At 36.9% G+C, this 19,706-nt stretch overlaps 1 protein-coding gene across 1 annotated transcript; it reads left to right on the forward strand.

Moving 5' to 3' along the window:
* Positions 1-3,209: 3,209 nt before the first annotated feature.
* On the forward strand, positions 3,210-19,706 carry LOC131109911 (cadherin-12-like). Its single transcript, XM_078788876.1, has 13 exons — positions 3,210-3,410; positions 4,579-5,044; positions 7,171-7,295; positions 8,820-8,989; positions 10,000-10,119; positions 10,697-10,864; positions 11,025-11,212; positions 12,247-12,500; positions 12,592-12,728; positions 14,087-14,208; positions 15,950-16,064; positions 17,251-17,502; positions 18,818-19,706. Exons 2-13 carry the CDS (start codon positions 4,799-4,801, stop codon positions 19,417-19,419), a joined length of 2,499 nt encoding a protein of 832 aa, XP_078645002.1. The 5' UTR covers positions 3,210-3,410; positions 4,579-4,798; the 3' UTR covers positions 19,420-19,706.

A 19,706-nucleotide genomic window follows, 5' to 3' on the forward strand; every position in this document is an offset into this window, starting at 1 on the left:
TTTACATTATATTTAATCATTGCACACAGACTGATGCATTTCAAATGTTTATTTCTTTAATTTTGATGATTATAGGTGGCAACAAATGAAAATCTGAAATTCCGTGGGTCAGAAAATTAGAATATTACCTAAGGCCAATACAAAAAAAGGATTTTTAGAAATGTTGGCCAACTGAAAAGTATGAACATGAAAAAGAATGTACAGTACTCAATACTTGGTTGGAGCTCCTTTTGCCTCAATGACTGCATTAATGCGGCGTGGCATGGAGTCGATCAGTTTCTGGCACTGCTCAGGTGTTATGAGAGCCCAGGTTGCTTTGATAGTGGCCTTCAGCTCTTCTGCATTTTTGGGTCTGGCATTCTGCATCTTCCTCTTAACAATACCCCACAGATTTTCGATGGGGTTAAGGTCAGGCGAGTTGGCTGGCCAATTGAGAACAGAAATATCATGGTCCTTAAACCAGGCACTGGTAGATTTGGCGCTGTGTGCAGGCGCCAAGTCCTGTTGGAACGTAAAATCCCCATCTCCATAAAGCAGGTCAGCAGCAGGAAGCATGAAGTGCTCTAAAACTTGCTGGTAGACGGCTGCGTTGACCTTGGATCTCAGGAAACAGAGTGGACCGACACCAGCAGATGACATGGCACCCCAAACCATCACTGATGGTGGAAACTTCACACTAGACTTCAAGCAACGTGGATCCTGTGCCTCTCCTCTCTTCCTCCAGACTCTGGGACCTCGTCAGTGAGGAAAAAAGGAGAATGATGGAAAAATAAAGAAAATATTTTATGCAAATGAATTCATACTCAGTATACACTCAAAAAATAAATGTTTAGCCTCAACAAAAAAAAGACAACGCAACAGTTTCCATTAGTCTTTCTTAGTTATGACGACTTAATTTGAAATTGCTTTGAACCAACAAACAATATTGCATTGCACAAATGAGCTTTTTCTCTTCACTCAAAGCTCATTTTCAGTAATGCTTACTGAATAATTGTTGTCATAGGGACAAGTTTTTAAGTTCGTAACTCAAAGAAATATGTTAAGTCAACTGACTTAATCATTTTAGTAGTTTTTCAAGTAGTTTAATTTGTTGTCTACTTAATTATAATAACAATGCACACAGCTTTTTAAGTAGCAGTATATATATACACATGTCTGTGTGTATATATTATGTTACCAAGCTAATTTTATTAAGTCATGGCAACTTGAATTTTGTTTTAAGCTTACCAACAATAAAATTTGAGTGTATATGACATGCTAAATTAAGTTCATGTAGTAGCCAACATTATTATTTATATAACATAACATAAAAAAAGTTTATCTAAATCAATTAATTAAATTTTTTACATTGCATTTATGTATTAAATCAAGTGGTGTCAACAGATACTCTGAATTACTTTTTAGAGTGTAATATTACTAGTTTTTCTCAGAATGTCTTACACACAAACACACATTCACAATAAAACTTAAAGTTGCTCTGATAAAGCCAACATATGTGAGAAGGATTAAGTTGTGTATCACTAAAGGGGGCCTTGCCATCTGTGCATCTAATGCATGTGTTGTTAAAGGCGACCTATTGCGTTCATTTTCAGCCCTTTTGTATTGAGTTGTGGACTCCTAATGAGCCGCTTGATCTTCCAGTATCTGCACCTATTCAGCTGTATTTCTTCAATTTTGTGCTTCCCTCAAAAACGGTCTGTTTTAATTTTTAATTCACTTCCAAATGCTCAAACCTCCTTATCTGAAACTTTAGCATATTTAACACAATAATATAACATTGTAACTACATTTATAGGTCAGAAAAGTGGAAAAAAAATGTATTTGGTGATGCTTAATAACTTAGTAACTTGTAACTATACAGTGACATACGATGGTTCTACCCTGAGGTGAACTGCAACACTGAGCAGAAAGGCAGCAGTGTTCTTATAATAATATTCTTATAATCCCCCCTGGCGACCAAGCTGGCTCTTCCGGATGGCGGGAATGGAAGAAATGACAGATTTTCTCAGAAAAATTAGAATGTTGTCAAGATACACAAATCCATGCATTATAAATAATCCACTGTGTATGAGTGGCTATTGTATGTGTCTTGTTTATTTAGTCATTATTTAATTTATAATAATTATTATATGTAATTATAATAATCAACATTTTCAACATTAGAATGTTGTCAAGATACACAAATCCATGCATTATAAATAATCCACTCTGTATGAGTGGCTATTGTATGTGTTTTGTTTATTTAGTCATTATTTAATTTATAATAATTATTATATGTAATTATAACAATCAACATTTTCAGGAATCAAACTCAAAGTGGCACTTATTATCCTAGGAAAAATATAAATAAACATGAAATAAAGAAAAGAAAAAAAGCATACCTAAACAACTTGTCCTTGTCAAACACGGTGTCCGCACACATGTTATTATACACATATTATTATATGTAATTATAATAATTATAGTATTATTATTATATTATTATTTAATATATGATTATATAATAATAACAACAACAACAATAATTATTATTATAAATATAATATAATAATTATTATTATATTATTATTTTATATATAATAATTATTATTATTGTATAATAATATAATTATTATAATTACATATAATAACTGTTATAAATTCAACCATGACTAATTAAACAGTTAAAAGTGTATCTTGACAACATTCTCATTTTTCTGAGAAAATCGGAATATATTATTATGATTATTATATATAAAATAAAAATAAAAATAAAAATAAAAAAATAAAAATAAAAATAAAAATAAAAATAAAAATAAAAATAAAAATAAAAATAAAAATAAAAATAAAAATAAAAATAAAAATAAAAATAAAAATAAAAATAAAAATAAAAATAAAAATAAAAATAAAAATAAAAATAAAAATAAAAATTACTTTCAGTTCATGTTTTTGTTACAAAAAAGCCGGTACCCTAACTGAAAAAAACAACTCTTCCTCAGCGCCTTTGTGGACTTGATGAGCTCTCTTTTGCCTGCTTGTGTGTGAAGCCGGAAAATAAAGAAGAGAGGTTTTCTTTGGAATAAAACAAAAAATGTGCAATAAAATCCATAAATGACCTTTAAGAAGCGAAAGGATAGTATGTGAATGCAGGATGAGTGGAGCGGATGACCGTGACAGAAGCTGGGGGAGGGAGAAGAGAGGATCAAAGTGATATATATGGTGGAGAGGGAGAGAAAGAGAAGAGAGAGACAGAAGGTGAGCTAGCTGAGGGAATACGCGGAGAGAGGAAGGATCAGGCAGGCAAGGGGAACGGAATGTCCACTTTAGTTTAACACAGAGAATATTCACAGAAAGGAATACACAAGTATAGGAAGTATTTGGAGCTAAAGTACTGTGCAGCAGTCACACGGACACAGCCAAGCTTCTCTCAGGTAATTACTCATCTTTCACAGACATCTACCAATAATCCATGGAATGACCAAAAAGCTAATTATATAACATGAAACACATCATAGAATATTAACGACTGCTTAAAGAGCATTCTCACACAACAGGCACAATAATAGCAACATAATAATCACAATAATAAAATGCGTGGGGCGGCACGGTGGTCGAGTGGTTAGCGCGCAGACCTCACAGCTTGGAGACCAGGGTTCAATTCCACTCTCAGCCATCTTTATGTGGAGTTTGCATGTTCTCCCCGTGCATGCGTGGGTTTTCTCCGGGTACTCCGGTTTCCTCCCACATTCCAAAAACATGCTAGGTTAATTGGCCACTCCAAATTGTCCATAGGTATGAATGTGAGTGTGAATGGTTGTTTGTCTATATGTGCCCTGTGATTGGCTGGCCACCAGTCCAGGGTGTACCCCGAAGACAGCTGGGATAGGCTCTAGCACCCTCAGGAGGAAAAAGCGGTAGAAAATGAATGAATGAATGAATGAATGAATGAACATGGGTGGGCTGCACGGTGTACGAGGGGTTAGCACGCAGGCCTAACTCGCAAACTAGAGAGCTAGCGACCTAAACGGTAGCACTTCAAGTTATTTCCTTTAAACTTAAATAGCCAAAAACTTACCACTTCCACACGGATAGGGAGGATAACTATTAACAGTTATTTAACCTTTAACATGAACATTAATCAAACGTAATACATTTTTCTGGGTACATGATACCATACAGCATCCATATCAAACTTGCGCGGGCCGCACTGACATTAAACTTTCATATCAAGGCGGGGGCCTCAAAGTAGTGTCCTGCGGGCCACATTTGGCCCGCGGGCCACGTGTTTGAGACCACTGGCATAGTGGGTATATTGGGTATATTACTACATATATTGACTATAGGGGTGTTAATTCATCCCTGGAGGGCTCTAATAATTAAAGCATATTTAGAAGGTCGTAAACAGGTTTTTTTTATGCTCCAATTCCAAAAGTTTTATAAATATGGAATCCTATTTAGTGGAAATTGGTCGGATCTGGAAGCTATTAACCACAATAAACCAAGGGTTATTACAGGGTTTAAAAAGTTAATTCATAAAAACTGCCTAAATCAGCATTTGATTCATATAACTATATTGCAATTTATGTCTTTTCTCTCAAGGTATCCAAGAACTAGCAAGAAGACCAGGAAGGTACCTGTGCAAGGAAGCCAACAAGCTACGAGTTAACACCTATTAACAATCAAATCACCAACAAATGCGTATCAATCACATGGACACTTGGAGAAGGACTTGGACAATATAAAACCTTCTCATGAAGACGTTTGGATGCATATTGGTATCAACCATTTGAACATCTGACTACATTCCAACTTCTCCCTCATGATCACATGGGAATATGCCGCCATATTTCTGCTATGCTCCAGTTTCCTGCTGGACTTTAGTTACCCAAATCCTCTTGGGCCTCAGATCCATTTCAAGACTAAAAGTGGGGTGACGTACCTCCAGGGCAGGACAAGAATCAGACACGGAACGCCACGGTTTCAGCGAATTAAGAGAGGATGGGTGTGGAACCAGTTCTTTGTTCTAGAAGAATACATGGGCTCTGTACCACAGTATGTCGGAAAGGTATGAATCCTTACTGCCACACAGTGGAACCTCAGTTAGCATTTTTTTTGGTTTACATCCAAAATATACGGCAACAATTTGCCTCACATTTTCCAGTTGCGACCACCGTATGCGTTAAATGTATTTAAAATTCTGCTATACATTCATTCATTTTCTACCGCTTTTTCCTGGAGCTGGAGCCTATCCCAGCTGTCTTCGGGCGAGAGGCGGGGTACACCCTGGACTGGTGGCCAGCCAATCACAGGGCACATATAGACAAACAACCATTCACACTCACATTCATACCTATGGACAATTTGGAGTGGCCAATTAACCTAGCATGTTTTTGGAATGTGGGAGGAAACCGGAGTACCCAAAGAAAACATGCAAACTCCACACAGAGATGGGTGGAATTGAACCCTGGTCTCCTAGCTGTGAGGTCTGTGCGCTAACCATTAGATCACCGTGCCACCCTCTGTTATAGTACATGTAAAACTATAATTGTTTTTGGATTGACATTTTTTATGATTTGGTTAGAGTCTGACCTTCTGGAACAGACGACGCTAACCAAGGTTCCACAGTGTTTTCTTGCATTGGTGCCATTTTCTTGTAGGCTTGTGTTTTTGTGGACACGACTGCTTCTTGATCGTTTCTATACATAACAAATTGAGGTTAGAAAAAGGAAAAATGAACTAAGACCTTCAACGTATGCTATCACTCCATAGCAGTAGCAGAAGTTGTACCTTCTTGAGGAGAAGGTAGTGGCTTTAGGAGTACGAGCCCTACCCCCTTCATCTCATGGTAGAGGAAATACTGGCATGATCCCTTGATTAATCTGGTGTTGGTGCAGACAACTGAGTCACAGCGTGATTATCCCCAAAGACGGAATGTGTGTGTGTAGAGAAGAAGGAAATTAAATGACCTAATGCACTTCAGGTTGGAGGTTTAAGTGTTAATGTGCTTATTCATGATTATCCATTGTCTCCTAAAGCCCAACCCACCCAACAGATGTCTGTGTGATTGTGGGGTGTCCAAAGTGCGGGCCCGGGTTTAAAAATATAATATAAACAAATTAATAAACAAGAAAACTCAAAAAATCCCTGCAAAATAGAAAAAACAGCAGTCAATTACAAGATGGCGTCAAAATATTAGGAGGAAAAAGTCATCTAAAAAAAATTGTAATTCAAGGAGAAAAACATTGTGATATTGCATAAAAAATAATGTAATTGCTAATTGTAGTTGCATAATTGTGGAATATACAATAAAAAAAATACAATAAGAGAACCAAACTAAACTAAATGAAGTTGCATTTTTGGAAAATTATGTTACAGTATTACATCAATAAAGTCATAATAATATATATGGAAAAAATAACATTACATTAAGGAAAATTATATATTATAAATATATTAAAATAATATAATCATAATCATTATAACATATAACAATAATAATAATTATAACAATTATTATTATTATCAGTATATTTATAATATTAAATATTAACAATAATAATAATACTAGTAATATTAATAATAATAATAAGGAAAATTATATAATAATAATAATATGATGGAATTAAAATAATATAATCCTAATCATAATAACATACAACAACAACAACAACAATAATAATTATTATTATTTTATTTTTAATAATATTAAATGTTAACAACAACAACAACAACAATAATAATAATCTTACTCTATATTATAATATTACAAAAAGAAAATGTACAAAAATGAGAGATAATACCAGTGGAAATATTTGGAATATTTACAGTAAAAATGGAGAAAGTAGCAAAGACGGAAGTTTGTACTATCCGGCTTTCCCCACCTATATCACAAGGCTGAGATGCAGTTCTTTCAGTAAATATGCAGTATACACATGTATCTTAGCATATATACATGTATTGCTATTACTAATAGTAGGTATGTGATATGATGGTTGTTTGTCTGTATATGTCTGACGATTGGCTGGCGACCAGTCCAGGGTGTACCCCGCCTCTCACGCAAAGTCAGCCGGGATAGGCTCCAGCATGGAGAAAATAGATGGATTTTCCAAGAATATTTTCCATTTTCATTGTAAGAATTTCCAATCAATATTAGTGATTGCGCCGTACAACACTTGCATGTTTGCTCTTCAGCTCCATACAGATATGGACCATGGTGACCATGCAGTTAAGTACACGCTTTCAGGAGAAGGAGTTGGGTCCGTCTTCACCATCGATCAAACAACAGGAGATATACATGCTCTGATGAAGCTTGACAGGTGAGCAATAACAATACTGTACTGAGTATCTAAAGTAGGTTTGATAGTCTAACAGAGTTAGCCTATCAGAGTTACCTTTTGGATAGAAACACAAATGATTCAGTTCAGAGTCACTTCATTCTAGCAGCAAAAGGAGATACTTGACAATAAACATGGGACTCTATTTTCATAGGCAAACGGAATGTGGCTAGTGCACTTGCAGTGCGGTACACCAACACCTATATTCCTCCCAAGAGTATTACAAGCAAAAAAAAACAAGTGCACTTTGCAATTTTTGTGATGCCGCAGCACAGCGCAGCGTGGCGCACCAACACTTACGTACATAACTCCCAAGAAGGTGTGAGAGGGTTGACCACAACTGAGAGTAATCTTAACCAATCAATTGAATGCCTTTCATTGCCTTTAAATACACAGGGCCCACCGAACTGCACATCCGGAGCGTCAACGCAATGAGCGTCAACAACCTGGACTACCTCACGGGGCACAATCTATTCCCGTGTCATGAGTAGGAGTACAAAAAGAAGAGACAATTACATTAAACACAGCAGCAGGCTAAATAGACAGAAAACAAATTAGCTGCAAAACAGATGACAACAACACAGGACAGGAAGTATTACGAGTATTACAAGTAAAAAAAAAAACAAGCGCACTTTGCAGTTTTTGTGATGCCGCAGTGCAGCGCAGTGCAGCGCAGTGCAGCGCAGTGCAGCGCAGCGCAGCGCAGCGCAGCGCAGCGCAGCGCGGCGCAGCGCAGCGCAGCGCAGCGCAGCGCAGCGCGGCGCACCGACACCTACATTCCTCCCAAGAAGGTGCGAGAGGGTTGACCACAGCTTAGAGTAATCTTAACCAATCAATTGAACACATTTCATTACCTTTAAATACGCAGGGCCCACCGGACTGCACATCAGTGGCCACAATGAGCGTCAACTACCTGGACTACCTTGCGTGGCACAATCTATTCCCGTGTCATGAGTTACACTTACATTCCTCCCAAGAAGGTGCGAGAGGGTTGACCACAACTGAGAGTAATCTTAACCAATCAATTGAATGCCTTTTATTGCCTTTAAATACGCAGGGCCCACCGGACTGTGAATCAGAGGCCACAATATTACGAGCAAAAAAAAAAACCCAGAACTGAGAGACAAACAGTCATGCACGCCAAGAAAGTGAACTACACACAAGAGAAATGATAACAATCTGGTTATGATTCCTCATCAGAGTGGGCCTTTAAATGATTTGCCATCAAAATTGTCGATGTTTCCACATCAGGGCCATAAACCGTAGCTGTTACCATCAACGATGGTTGCAGTCATTCTACGTCAGGGTGCTACAATAAGGGAATAAAAGGCCGGAAAGGAGCATCAGGGATCCGTATGGGTCCTGACAAATGTTCGATAAATTGAAGACTGATTATAGGTCTGCATGATTGTCTAGTTGACAGTTTTGAAATTGACGGCGGGCTGTTAGCTGTAATAAACGCCCCAGAAAAATCGAAATACTTTGACTGTTTTCAATGTGTTGCAGAGAAGAAAAGTCCTACTATGTACTCAGAGCCCAAGCCGTAGATGTCGGTACTGGTCTCCCGTTGGAACCCGAGTCAGAATTTGTGGTCAAGGTGCAGGACATCAATGACAATGAACCTCGATTTTCAGATGGGCCACACTGTGCCATTGTTCCTGAGATGTCACCAAAAGGTATTGTCATTCAGTCTCGATTTTAAATATTTGGCTATTTAAGGATGTTGTAACACAACTACGAAACGGAGCTGAAGTGCTTGAATTACTTCCAGACTGTGGGGTTCAATTTTAACAAATGTAATATCTTCCAATTTAGAGCATAGAAAAAATGTTTAGAACTTTCTAGATGTTTTTTTTTAACATTATTAGAGACCTGTAGACATGAAATAACACACCTTTACACCACTATTATTCATTGTTTACATCACATTGTACAACTTTTGCAGGGACTAATCAATTAGCATTAAATTTATTCCTCTAAACCAGGTGTCTCAAACATGTGGCCCGTGGGCCAAATGTGGCCCGCAGGACACAAGTTTGAGGCCCCCGCCTTGATATGAAAGTTAGTGCGGCCCACGCAAGTTTGATATGGATGCTGTATGGTATCATGTACCTAGAAAAAATTATTCCGTTTGATTAATGTTCATGTTAAAGGTTAAATAACTGTTAATAGTTATCCTCCCTATCCGTGTGGAAGTGGTAAGTTTTTGGCTATTTAAGTTTAAAGGAAATAACTTGAAGGCTACCGTTTAGGTCGCTAGCTCTCTAGTTTGCGAGGTAGCATGTGTCTCAAGACCCTGCAGTTGCGCAATATGTTGTAAATAAAAAGAGTATAAATGTGACTATAGTCGTGTTTTGTCATGTCTACAGGGCTCTAATAATGCTTTGTTCATTTTCATCTGAAAAAAATAATTTGTCTACCAACTATATGTGGTTTCTTAAGTTTTTATTATTTGCCGTTTTATTGTTATTATTATATTTATTTATTTATTACTGATTGATTGATTTTCTTTATTCTTGATTTGTTTATTTATTTTTCATCTTATTTTGTGTAGAAAAATAAAAAGTAAGATATTTGAGAACAGTGGAATGTTTTATCAGAGCTTTTCTTGTAGAAAATCAAAACCAAAGCAAAGTCATTCATTTCATATTCATTTCCTAAGATTTTTGACATCTTGTTTTCCCAGGAACGTTTGTGACACAGGTGACCGCCACAGATGCAGATGACGCCACATATGGTAACAGTGCACAGATTGTCTATAGCATCCTTTACGGTCAGGAAGACTTTTCTGTGGACTCCAAGTCAGGTGAGGACATTTGCTGGCATTTGGGATATGGTCAAAAGTTTGACAACATGATGGAAATTGGAATTATTAGTAGAAAATTACTACAAATTAGATAAGATAAGATATGCCTTTATTCATCCCTCAGTGGGGTTTGTTTGCATTGCGCAGCAGCAAGAGTACAGAATCAGTTAAGCAGTACAAAATACACAATATAGAAAAATAAACAATATAAACAACTCAAGTATTAACAAAATCAACAGTTTTTCCCAGAGTTATATACAATACAGTATGTAGATAATATGAAACCAGATGAGATATATGACCAGTCTATACACTGAGATCTTGCTAGTGAGTTAATATGAGGCATTATGGAAATACTTCACATAGATCTTAGTATATTGCTTAGTAAATTACTACAAATTACTACAAATTATGCATTATGAAATGCGTGTGATCATCTCAGGCAACTTTATTTTGACGAGAAGTGGGGTAAACATTACAAACTATTACTGCTTAGCAAGGCGTGGCATTGAAAATACACGTTTATCCAGTAAATAAAATAAAACCTTAACATGTATTTGTAATCCTCGCCATTTAGGAGTCATCAGAACAGCTTCAGCCAACATGGACCGTGAAGTGAAGGACGAATATCAGATTATAATCCAGGCCAAAGACATGGGTGGGCAACTGGGGGGACTTGCATCCACTGTGACCATCAATATCACCCTCAGCGATGTCAATGACAATCCGCCTCGTTTTGTCAAGAGTGAGTCAAATCTTCAATCAATCTCCATTCTGTCTGATTAGATCTTGCTTAGCTTTTTGGAAATCAATAATCCAAAGTACTGTAAATTGATTGTAAAATGCGTCTGCAGTTTATATTGTATATACCATATCAATTTGTTATGTATCCGTGACTCTACTAGGTATTTTTCATTTGCGGGTACCCGAGACAGCATTGGTGGATTCGGTGGTGGGTCGGATTCTAGCCCATGATTTAGACACGGACAGAAATGCAGAGGTGGACTACTGCATTGTACCAGGGGATGAGAGCAACATGTTTGAAATCATCTCGAATAGCCAAAGTAAAGAAGGAGTTGTTATCTTGAAAAAGGTACTTTGTGTTTGTTTCATTACTTTTCTGTTATTATCTATAGTGAGAAACAAGCTGTTTTATTTCATTTGAACATGCATCAGATTACAATTGAGTGCATCACATAATCAGTTCACAGTTTCATTTATTTTTTAAAAATTTAAAAATTTAAAAATTTAAAAATTTAAAAATTTAAAAATTTAAAAATTTAAAAATTTAAAAATTTAAAAATTTAAAAATTTAAAAATTTAAAAATTTAAAAATTTAAAAATTTAAAAATTTAAATTTTTAAATTTTTTTTTTAATTTTTTAAAATTTTAAAAAATTTTTAAATTTTTAAATTTAAAAAATTAAAATGTGAATTTTTTTTAAAATTTTTAAATTTTTAAATTTTAAAATTTTTAATTTTTTAATTTTTTAATTTTTTAATTTTTTAATTTTTTAATTTTTTTAATTTTTTAATTTTTTAATTTTTTAATTTTTTAATTTTTTAATTTTTTAATTTTTTAATTTTTTAATTTTTTAATTTTTTAATTTTGTCACATACCGAAGTACGAGGTGATAGACTAATAATATGCCATAGTCAACAACGAAACAATAGCAACAAATAACGAATGAATGAATGAATGAATTATTGAAGTGATTGATTATTGAGCGAGGAAGTGATAATTGAACCATCTTATTGCGAGAGACTATATCGGGGTTTGGTCATAATAAAGTTACTAAGCAAATTTATAACCCTTATGCTGTTAACTATAAAAATAATCAATTTACTGTATAATTGAAGAATCCTCCTACATGAAAATTTGCTGATGACAGTCAGGCCTGGAACAAATTACCACCATAAACAAGGATTTCCGTACTAATAATTTCCATCAAATAATCCCACAATCCCATAAAGTTTATCTTTTTGTGGCGGGATCTCATTTCTGTTGACTGTAAGCTTCGGAACGCCACAGCCCAGCCAGCCATACACACACGTCCTCACCAAGAACTGGTTTTCCCATTTCCACCCTGAATCGTGTGTCTCATCATGCTTATTGTTGTATTTCCAGCCTCTGGACTACGAAACAAAAAAGTCCTACACTTTCAAAGTGGAAGCGTCCAATGCACAGATGGATCCCCGTTTCCTCAAATTGGGTCCTTTTTTGGATTCAGCCACTGTCAAGGTAACTGTCATGGATGTCGAAGAGCCTCCTGTCTTCAGCAAAGCATCCTACTCTCTGGACGCATATGAAGACACCCCCGTAGGAACCGTTATCGGTTCCGTTACAGCACAAGACCTTGATGCCAGCAGCAGTGCAGTCAGGTAAAACTTTGAAAAAGGTGGTAATAGCAGGAGTCGAGTTGTTCCCATGACGCCTAAACGTGTTCCATGTCATGTGGTCGAATTTCTAAAGGTATTCGCTGGAATGGCAAAAAAACGAAGACAGCTGTTTTGACGTTGATGCCATCGATGGCTCTGTTTCCACAAATGAATACTTGGACAGAGAGGAAGTATTTCATCACAACATAACTGTGGTTGCATTCAAAGTCAGTAAGTCAGAGGTCTCAAACTCAATTTATCTGGGGGCCACTGGAGCTAGGGTCTGGGCAAGGCTGGTTTTCAAAAAAAAAAACCAAAATGCATTTATTAAAAACAGAAAAATATACAAACTTTTTCAGTGCTTTGGTTCCGATTTTCTACAATAAAAGCTCTGATAAAACATTCCACTTTTCTCAAATATCTTAATTTTTATTTTTCTGCAAAATAAGATGAAAAATAAATAAACAAATCAAGAATAAAGAAAATCAATCAATCAGTAATAAATAAATATAATAATAATAATAATAAAACGGCAAATAATAAAAACTTAAGAAACCACATATAGTTGGTGGGTAGACAAATTATTTTTTTCATAATTAAAATGAACAAAGCATTATTAGAGCCCTGTAGACATGACAAAACACGACTATAGTCACATTTATACTTTTTTATTTACAACATATTGCGCAACTGCAGGGTTTTGAGACACATGCTAACTCGCAAACTAGAGAGCTAGCGACCCAAATGGTAGCCTTCAAGTTATTTCCTTTAAACTTAAATTGCCAAAAACTTACCACTTCCACACGGATAGGGAGGATAACTATTAACAGTTATTTAACCTTTAACATGAACATGAATCAAACGCAATAATTTTTTCTGGGTACATGATACCATACAGCATCCATATCAAACTTGCGCGGGCCGCACTAACATTAAACTTTCATATCAAGGTGGGGGCCTCAAACTAGTGTCCTGCGGGCCACACTTGGCCCGCGGGCCGCGTGTTTGAGACCCCTGCAGTAAGTACTTCAATCCAACCCTAACTGAAATATTTGGACAACCGTGTGTGGTCAAATGGAGTGTATAATAATACCCACCCCCTATCTCAGATAGCAGTGGAAAAGTAGAAAGGTCATACCTGCTCTGATTGAACGTTCAAGGATCCCTACAATGGTAATTTGTGGTAAAGGTCTCCCAGTATGAGGATACCCAAGGAAAAATACAGTAAAGCACACCTAATTGCAAATAACAGACAGTTGCACCCCACAGCACCAGGTAAAGGGTACAGGGGTAGAACTATCACTAAACAGGAAATAGCGTGAAATAAATAAAAGTACACAACAGGAAGTACCAACAATAACAAAAATAAACTACACAAAATACAACATGACACTTTTAGGATTTGAAACCCAAATCCAAGCCAAGGGGTAGTCGTTTATATTTAAATACTACCAAGGGGTAAATATGTGCTATATAAATATACACCCAATACACACGAATAAATGATGCTGAATTTGTTTGGGGTTTCAGGGGTTACCCAATTTAACACCATTTTGTGTATATTCATGGCTTCTTGTTGACAATTTCAGTAAATCCTGTGCTGTCCACCAAAGTGCTAGTGACAGTCAACGTCCTGGATGTGAACGAGTTTGATCCGGAACTGGCATTTCCATTGGATACCTTCGTATGTGAAACTTCTCATGTTGGACAGGTAAATACAAATACCGTATTTTCCAGACTATAAGTCACACTTTTTTTCATAGGTTGGCTGTTCCTGCGACTTATACTCCAGAGCGACTTATAAATGAAAAAAGTGTTTATGTTCCATAAACACTGGACACCTTTTCTGTTCATGTTTATTTTTTGTGTAGCTGAATAACCATTGTGTTAGCATATCTTACACCTATTCAGCCTGTTCTCTATTCTTTTATTGTTAGAACTTGCCTTCCAAGAGGACGTAATGTCTGTTTTGGTCAAGTAGTTTGGAAAATAAATTACCCGCAAAAAATGCCACTTATACTCCAATTTTTTTCTACCTAATTACCGTATTTTCTGGATTATAAGTCGCACTGGAGTATAAGTTGCACAAGGACAGAAATGCATAATTAGGTAGAAAAAAACATACATAAGTCGCACAAGGCCAAAAATGCATAATTAGGTAGAAAAAAACATACATAAGTTGCACTGGAGTGTAAGTCGCAGAAGGCCAAAATGCATAATTAGGTAGAAAAAAACATACATATGTCGCTCCGGAGTATAAGTTGCACAAGGACAAAAATGCATAATTAGGTCGAAAAAAACATACATAAGTCGCTCCGGAGTATATGGCGCAGAAGGCCAAAAATGCATAATTAGGTAGAAAAAAACATACATAAGTCGCTCCGGAGTATAAGTCGCACAAGGCCAAAAATGCATAATTAGGTCGAAAAAACATACATAAGTTGCTCCGGAGTATAAGTCGCAGACGGCCAAAATGCATAATTATGTAGAAAAAAACATACATAAGTCGCTCCGGAGTATAAGTCGCAGAAGGCCAAAATGCATAATTAGGTCGAAAAAAACATACATAAGTCGGTCCGGAGTATAAGTCGCAGAAGGCCAAAATGCATAATTAGGTAGACTAAAACATATATAAGTCGCTCCGGAGTATAAGTCGCACAAGGCCAAAAAGCATAATTAGGTCGAAAAAAAACATACATAAGTCGCTCCAGAGTATAAGTCGCAGAAGGCCAAAATGCATAATTAGGTCGAAAAAAACATACATAAGTCACTCTGAACAGCCAACCTATGAAAAAATGTGTGACTTATAGTCCAGAAAATACAGTATATTCAGTCATAAGAAAAATGTCTATAAATGAGTAGGGATGGGTTCCGTAAAACCGGTTCTAGTTGAGAATGGGTTCCCAGTGTGTTAATTTTTGGGGAATAGTCAAAAGGAGGCTTTTTGAGGTTCAGCACAAAGCAGATGGAATTCTGAAGAAGGAACTCTATCTCCAAATCAAAAACCTGTTGGCTAAAAAGTGTCCACGAGTGGGTTCTGAGAACTGGTTCTGGGATCAATAAAGCACATTAACATTAAGCTTTGAGAATACCCCCCCACCCCCCACGGCAGGAGCTTAACCCAATTGCTTAAAAGCTGGGTCTGTGCCAGAAAACCAGCTATTTTAAATAAACAACTCTGCTAAGAAGAGTTGCCAAACAGCATTCAGAAGTTTGCAGATGGCTTCAAAAAGCCAAGTAAAACTCGGAAAGGGACATCAAAGTAAATATTAGTGTGTACATAACTGAGCCTGAATACCGCATATACTGCAATTTTTCAAAGTTCAACCAATTCTAATTCCATCCCACCTTTAGATACATTAATAAGGACCCAAAATGAATACGACATTCATACCCAAGATGATCGCAAATGCAAACACAGACTATGTCAGCTGTAAATCTCTGCTTTACAGGTGATTCAAATTCTCAGTGCTGTGGACAAGGATCTTCCGCCTGTCAACCAGAGGTTTTTCTTCAAGATCCCCAAAGAACTTCGCAAGAGAAACTTCACTGTTCGAGATTATGGAAGTAGGGAATTGGATGGATATATCATTTGCAACTGTTCTTTCAGGAAGGCAGGAAGACAACGTGTAACTGGCGGGATGATGTTTTCATTTGCAGTAAAGTGAACGGGTGACTTTGGTAATGGTAATGGTAATGGTAATGGTAATGGTAATGGTAATGGTAATGGTAATGGTAATGGTAATGGTAATGGTAATGGTTTTATTTCATTTGAACATGCATCAGATCACAATTGAGTGCATCCCATAATCAGTTCACAGTTCCACATGTCCAAAAGGAGTAGGAAGAAGCAAAGCTTATTAAATCCTACCCCTCCATCTGGTACTTTTACAATCAGTAACTGTTACATTTGTTCACTTCCTGCTTTCCTAATATGGTTTTTAATTTTAATTTTAATTTTAATTTTAATTTTAATTTTAATTTTAATTTTAATTTTAATTTTAATTTTAATTTTAATTTTAATTTTAATTTTAATTTTAATTTTAATTTTAATTTTAATTTTAATTTTAATTTTAATTTTAATTTTAATTTTAATTTTAATTTGTTTGAGGTCCTTACTCAATCCATTCCATAGTTTGATTCCACATACTGAAATGCTGAAATGGGACACTTGAACCTTAACCTAAACTCAACCTAAATCTAAACTGTGGGTGCTAGTAATGGTAATGGTTTAATTTCATTTGAACATGCATCAGATTACAATTGAGTGCATCCCATAATCAGTTCACAGTTCCACATGTCCAAAAGGAGTAGGAAGAAGCAAAGCTTATTAAATCCTACCCCTCCATCTGGTACTTTTACAATCAGTAACTGTTACATTTGTTCACTTCCTGCTTTCCTAATATAGTTCAAGTTAATTGTTTTTGTATTTTGTTTTTTTTTGTATTATTTTGTCACGTACCAAAGTAGGAGGTGATATGAGCATCCAATGACATAATGGGTACCATAGTAAGTGTCAATATAGTGATATATATAGCACATCATGACTGGTTCAAGACTCTCCTTGAATTATGTATAACTTTAATTATATATGTAGAATAAAGAAAATAGATATATATTATAGAATTATAGATATAGGTATCTTACATCTGAGCCAGTTCAAGATAAAAGTTGCATTTCCGTGTGTGGCTGGAGACATGTGTTCAGACATCTGACAACTTGGGATTGTCATCAAATGTGACACTTTTTTCAGACAACACTGCCGGCATCGTGACGCGACGCGCCGGTTTCCAGCGGGCAGTGCAAGACACGTATGTCCTTCCCGTGGTGGTTGAAGATAGCGGTTATCCCGTCCGGAGTAGCACAGCGACCGTCACCATCAAAGTGTGCACGTGTGGGGCAGAAGGCTTGTTGCCCGAGTGTCCTGCTGAGGCAATCATCCTGCCTGTGGGTCTGAGCGCTGGAGCTCTAATGGCTTTTCTGCTGTGTGTATCTCTGCTGATAGGTAGGATAATATTTGTGTCCATTATGTATTGTTTATGTATGTTTACTGTATTGTCGTTCATGGTTATTGCAGTTAATTGATTCCTGACACGGTAAGTGACCATAAGTAACGTGTAACGTGCATGTTTTTGGAATGTGGGAGGAAATCGGAGTTCCCGGAGACAAACTAGGTCAACCCGATCTCCTAACTGTGTGGCCATCATGCTAACCACTTGTTCACCGTGCGGCCCATGATGGATTCAATGACCTGGATGAATGACTAGTATATTCATTCATAAATGTTTACCTGCAATTTCGGAGAAGCCATAGTGACCTCGAATAATCACATGACCTAAATGCTGTGTATTTAGGTCTTACTCAGTGCCGTCATTAGGCCTATTTTAGCGGGACTTCAGCCTCTCTAAAATATTACGCCCCTTTAAATAATTTGATATTTTTTTAATAGATTTTTTAAATAGATTATTTAAAAATATTTTTATAGATTTTTTTCTTTTACAAAAAAAATCTCAAATTTCAAATAATAGGGAAAAAGCAGGCTAATAAGTGAGCCAATAAGCAAGCTAATACTAGCCTAGCTAGTATTTACAAGAATAAAGCAAAAAATAATAATGAATAATACAAATAAAAAATAGGTTGTGGAAAATACATTAATATAATAAATACATAATTGAAGTCAAAATATTGTTACGAGTGGCGCTGCTGCCGTGATTGAAAGTAGGCCAAGAGAATAATCGGGTACAGGTGGGACTTCAGGCAAGAGTTTATTAAATTAGTGTGCGGCAGTGGCGTCATTAGGCCTATTTTAGGGGAGCTTCATCCCCCTAAAATGTTCTTAAGCCCCCCCCAAATAATTTGATATTTTTTATAGATTAAAAAAATGTTTTTTTTAATTTTTTTTAACAAAAAAATATCTGACAAATTTCATATAATCGGGCAAAAGGAGGCTAATAAGCATTAATTCATTCATTTTCTACTGCTTTTCCTCACAAGGGTCATATGGGGGGTGCTGGAGCCTATCCCAGCTGTCTTTGGGCGAGAGGCGGGGTACACCCTGGACTGGTGGCCAGCCAATCACAGGGCACATATAGACAAACAACCATTCACACTCACATTCATACCTATGTACAATTTGGAGTTGCCAATTAGCCTAGCATGTTTTTGGAATGTGGGAGGAAACCGGAGTACCGGGAGAAAACCCACGCATGCACGGGGAGAACATGCAAACTCCACACAGAGATGGCCAAGGGTGGAATTGAACTCGGGTCTCCCAGCTGTGAGGTCTGCGCACTAACCACTCGTTTTCTTCTTCCCTACAGTGATCCCTGGACTTTACATAGTCCGAAGTCGCCACCAACTCAAAGATCCTGTCCGGACATCGAAAGAAGATATCCGAGATAATGTCTTTTATTATGATGATGAGGGTGGTGGTGAGGAAGATACTGATGCCTTTGACATGGGCACACTCCGTAACACACACTCAGCACACGTCAACGCTCTCAAGTTGATCATGAAAAAGGATAAAAATAGCTACGGTGATGGCGTTCTACTGCATCTGAGCGATCGATATGACAATATCAGATCCCCCGATATTCATCGGCAAACCGCCGGTTTCATATCCCCGGTTAACAGCCAGCTTCTGGTTCCCTGTTGCCGGGCGACTCAAGGTGGTGCAGGAATAATCCAGGATTTAATCGGACATCGACTGGGTGAGAGTCTGGGAAGTTCTGCGGTATCGTCATGTGATTCAGGAGCCTCTGAAGGTGTTGGTTCTTTAGCTGGTTCATTGAATTCAATAGAGAGGCTCTGGGCCTTTGATGATTTTGGAGACTTGAGTTCTCTTGGGGATTTGGTCGAGCCTTTTGAATCACTCGTGGGCATCTTTGGGAGAAAGGCCCCGACTGTGTCCGAAGACAGCTGAGGTAAACATTCATTCATTCATTTTCTACCGCTTTTTCCTCACGAGGGTCGCGGGGGTGCTGGAGCCTATCCCAGCTGTCTTCGGGCGAGAGGCGGGGTACACCCTGGACTTGTGGCCAGCCAATCACAGGGCACATATAGACAAACAACCATTCACACTCACATTCATACCTATGGACAATTTGGAGTGGCCAATTAACCTAGCATGTTTTTGGAATGTGGGAGGAAACCGGAGTACCCGGAGAAAACCCACGCATGCACTGGGAGAACATGCAAACTCCACACAGA

Source organism: Doryrhamphus excisus, linkage group LG2 (assembly GCF_037039965.1).
Source record: "Doryrhamphus excisus strain RoL-2023G ecotype Guam linkage group LG2, RoL_Dexc_Guam_v1.1, whole genome shotgun sequence".
Taxonomy (NCBI): domain Eukaryota; kingdom Metazoa; phylum Chordata; class Actinopteri; order Syngnathiformes; family Syngnathidae; genus Doryrhamphus; species Doryrhamphus excisus.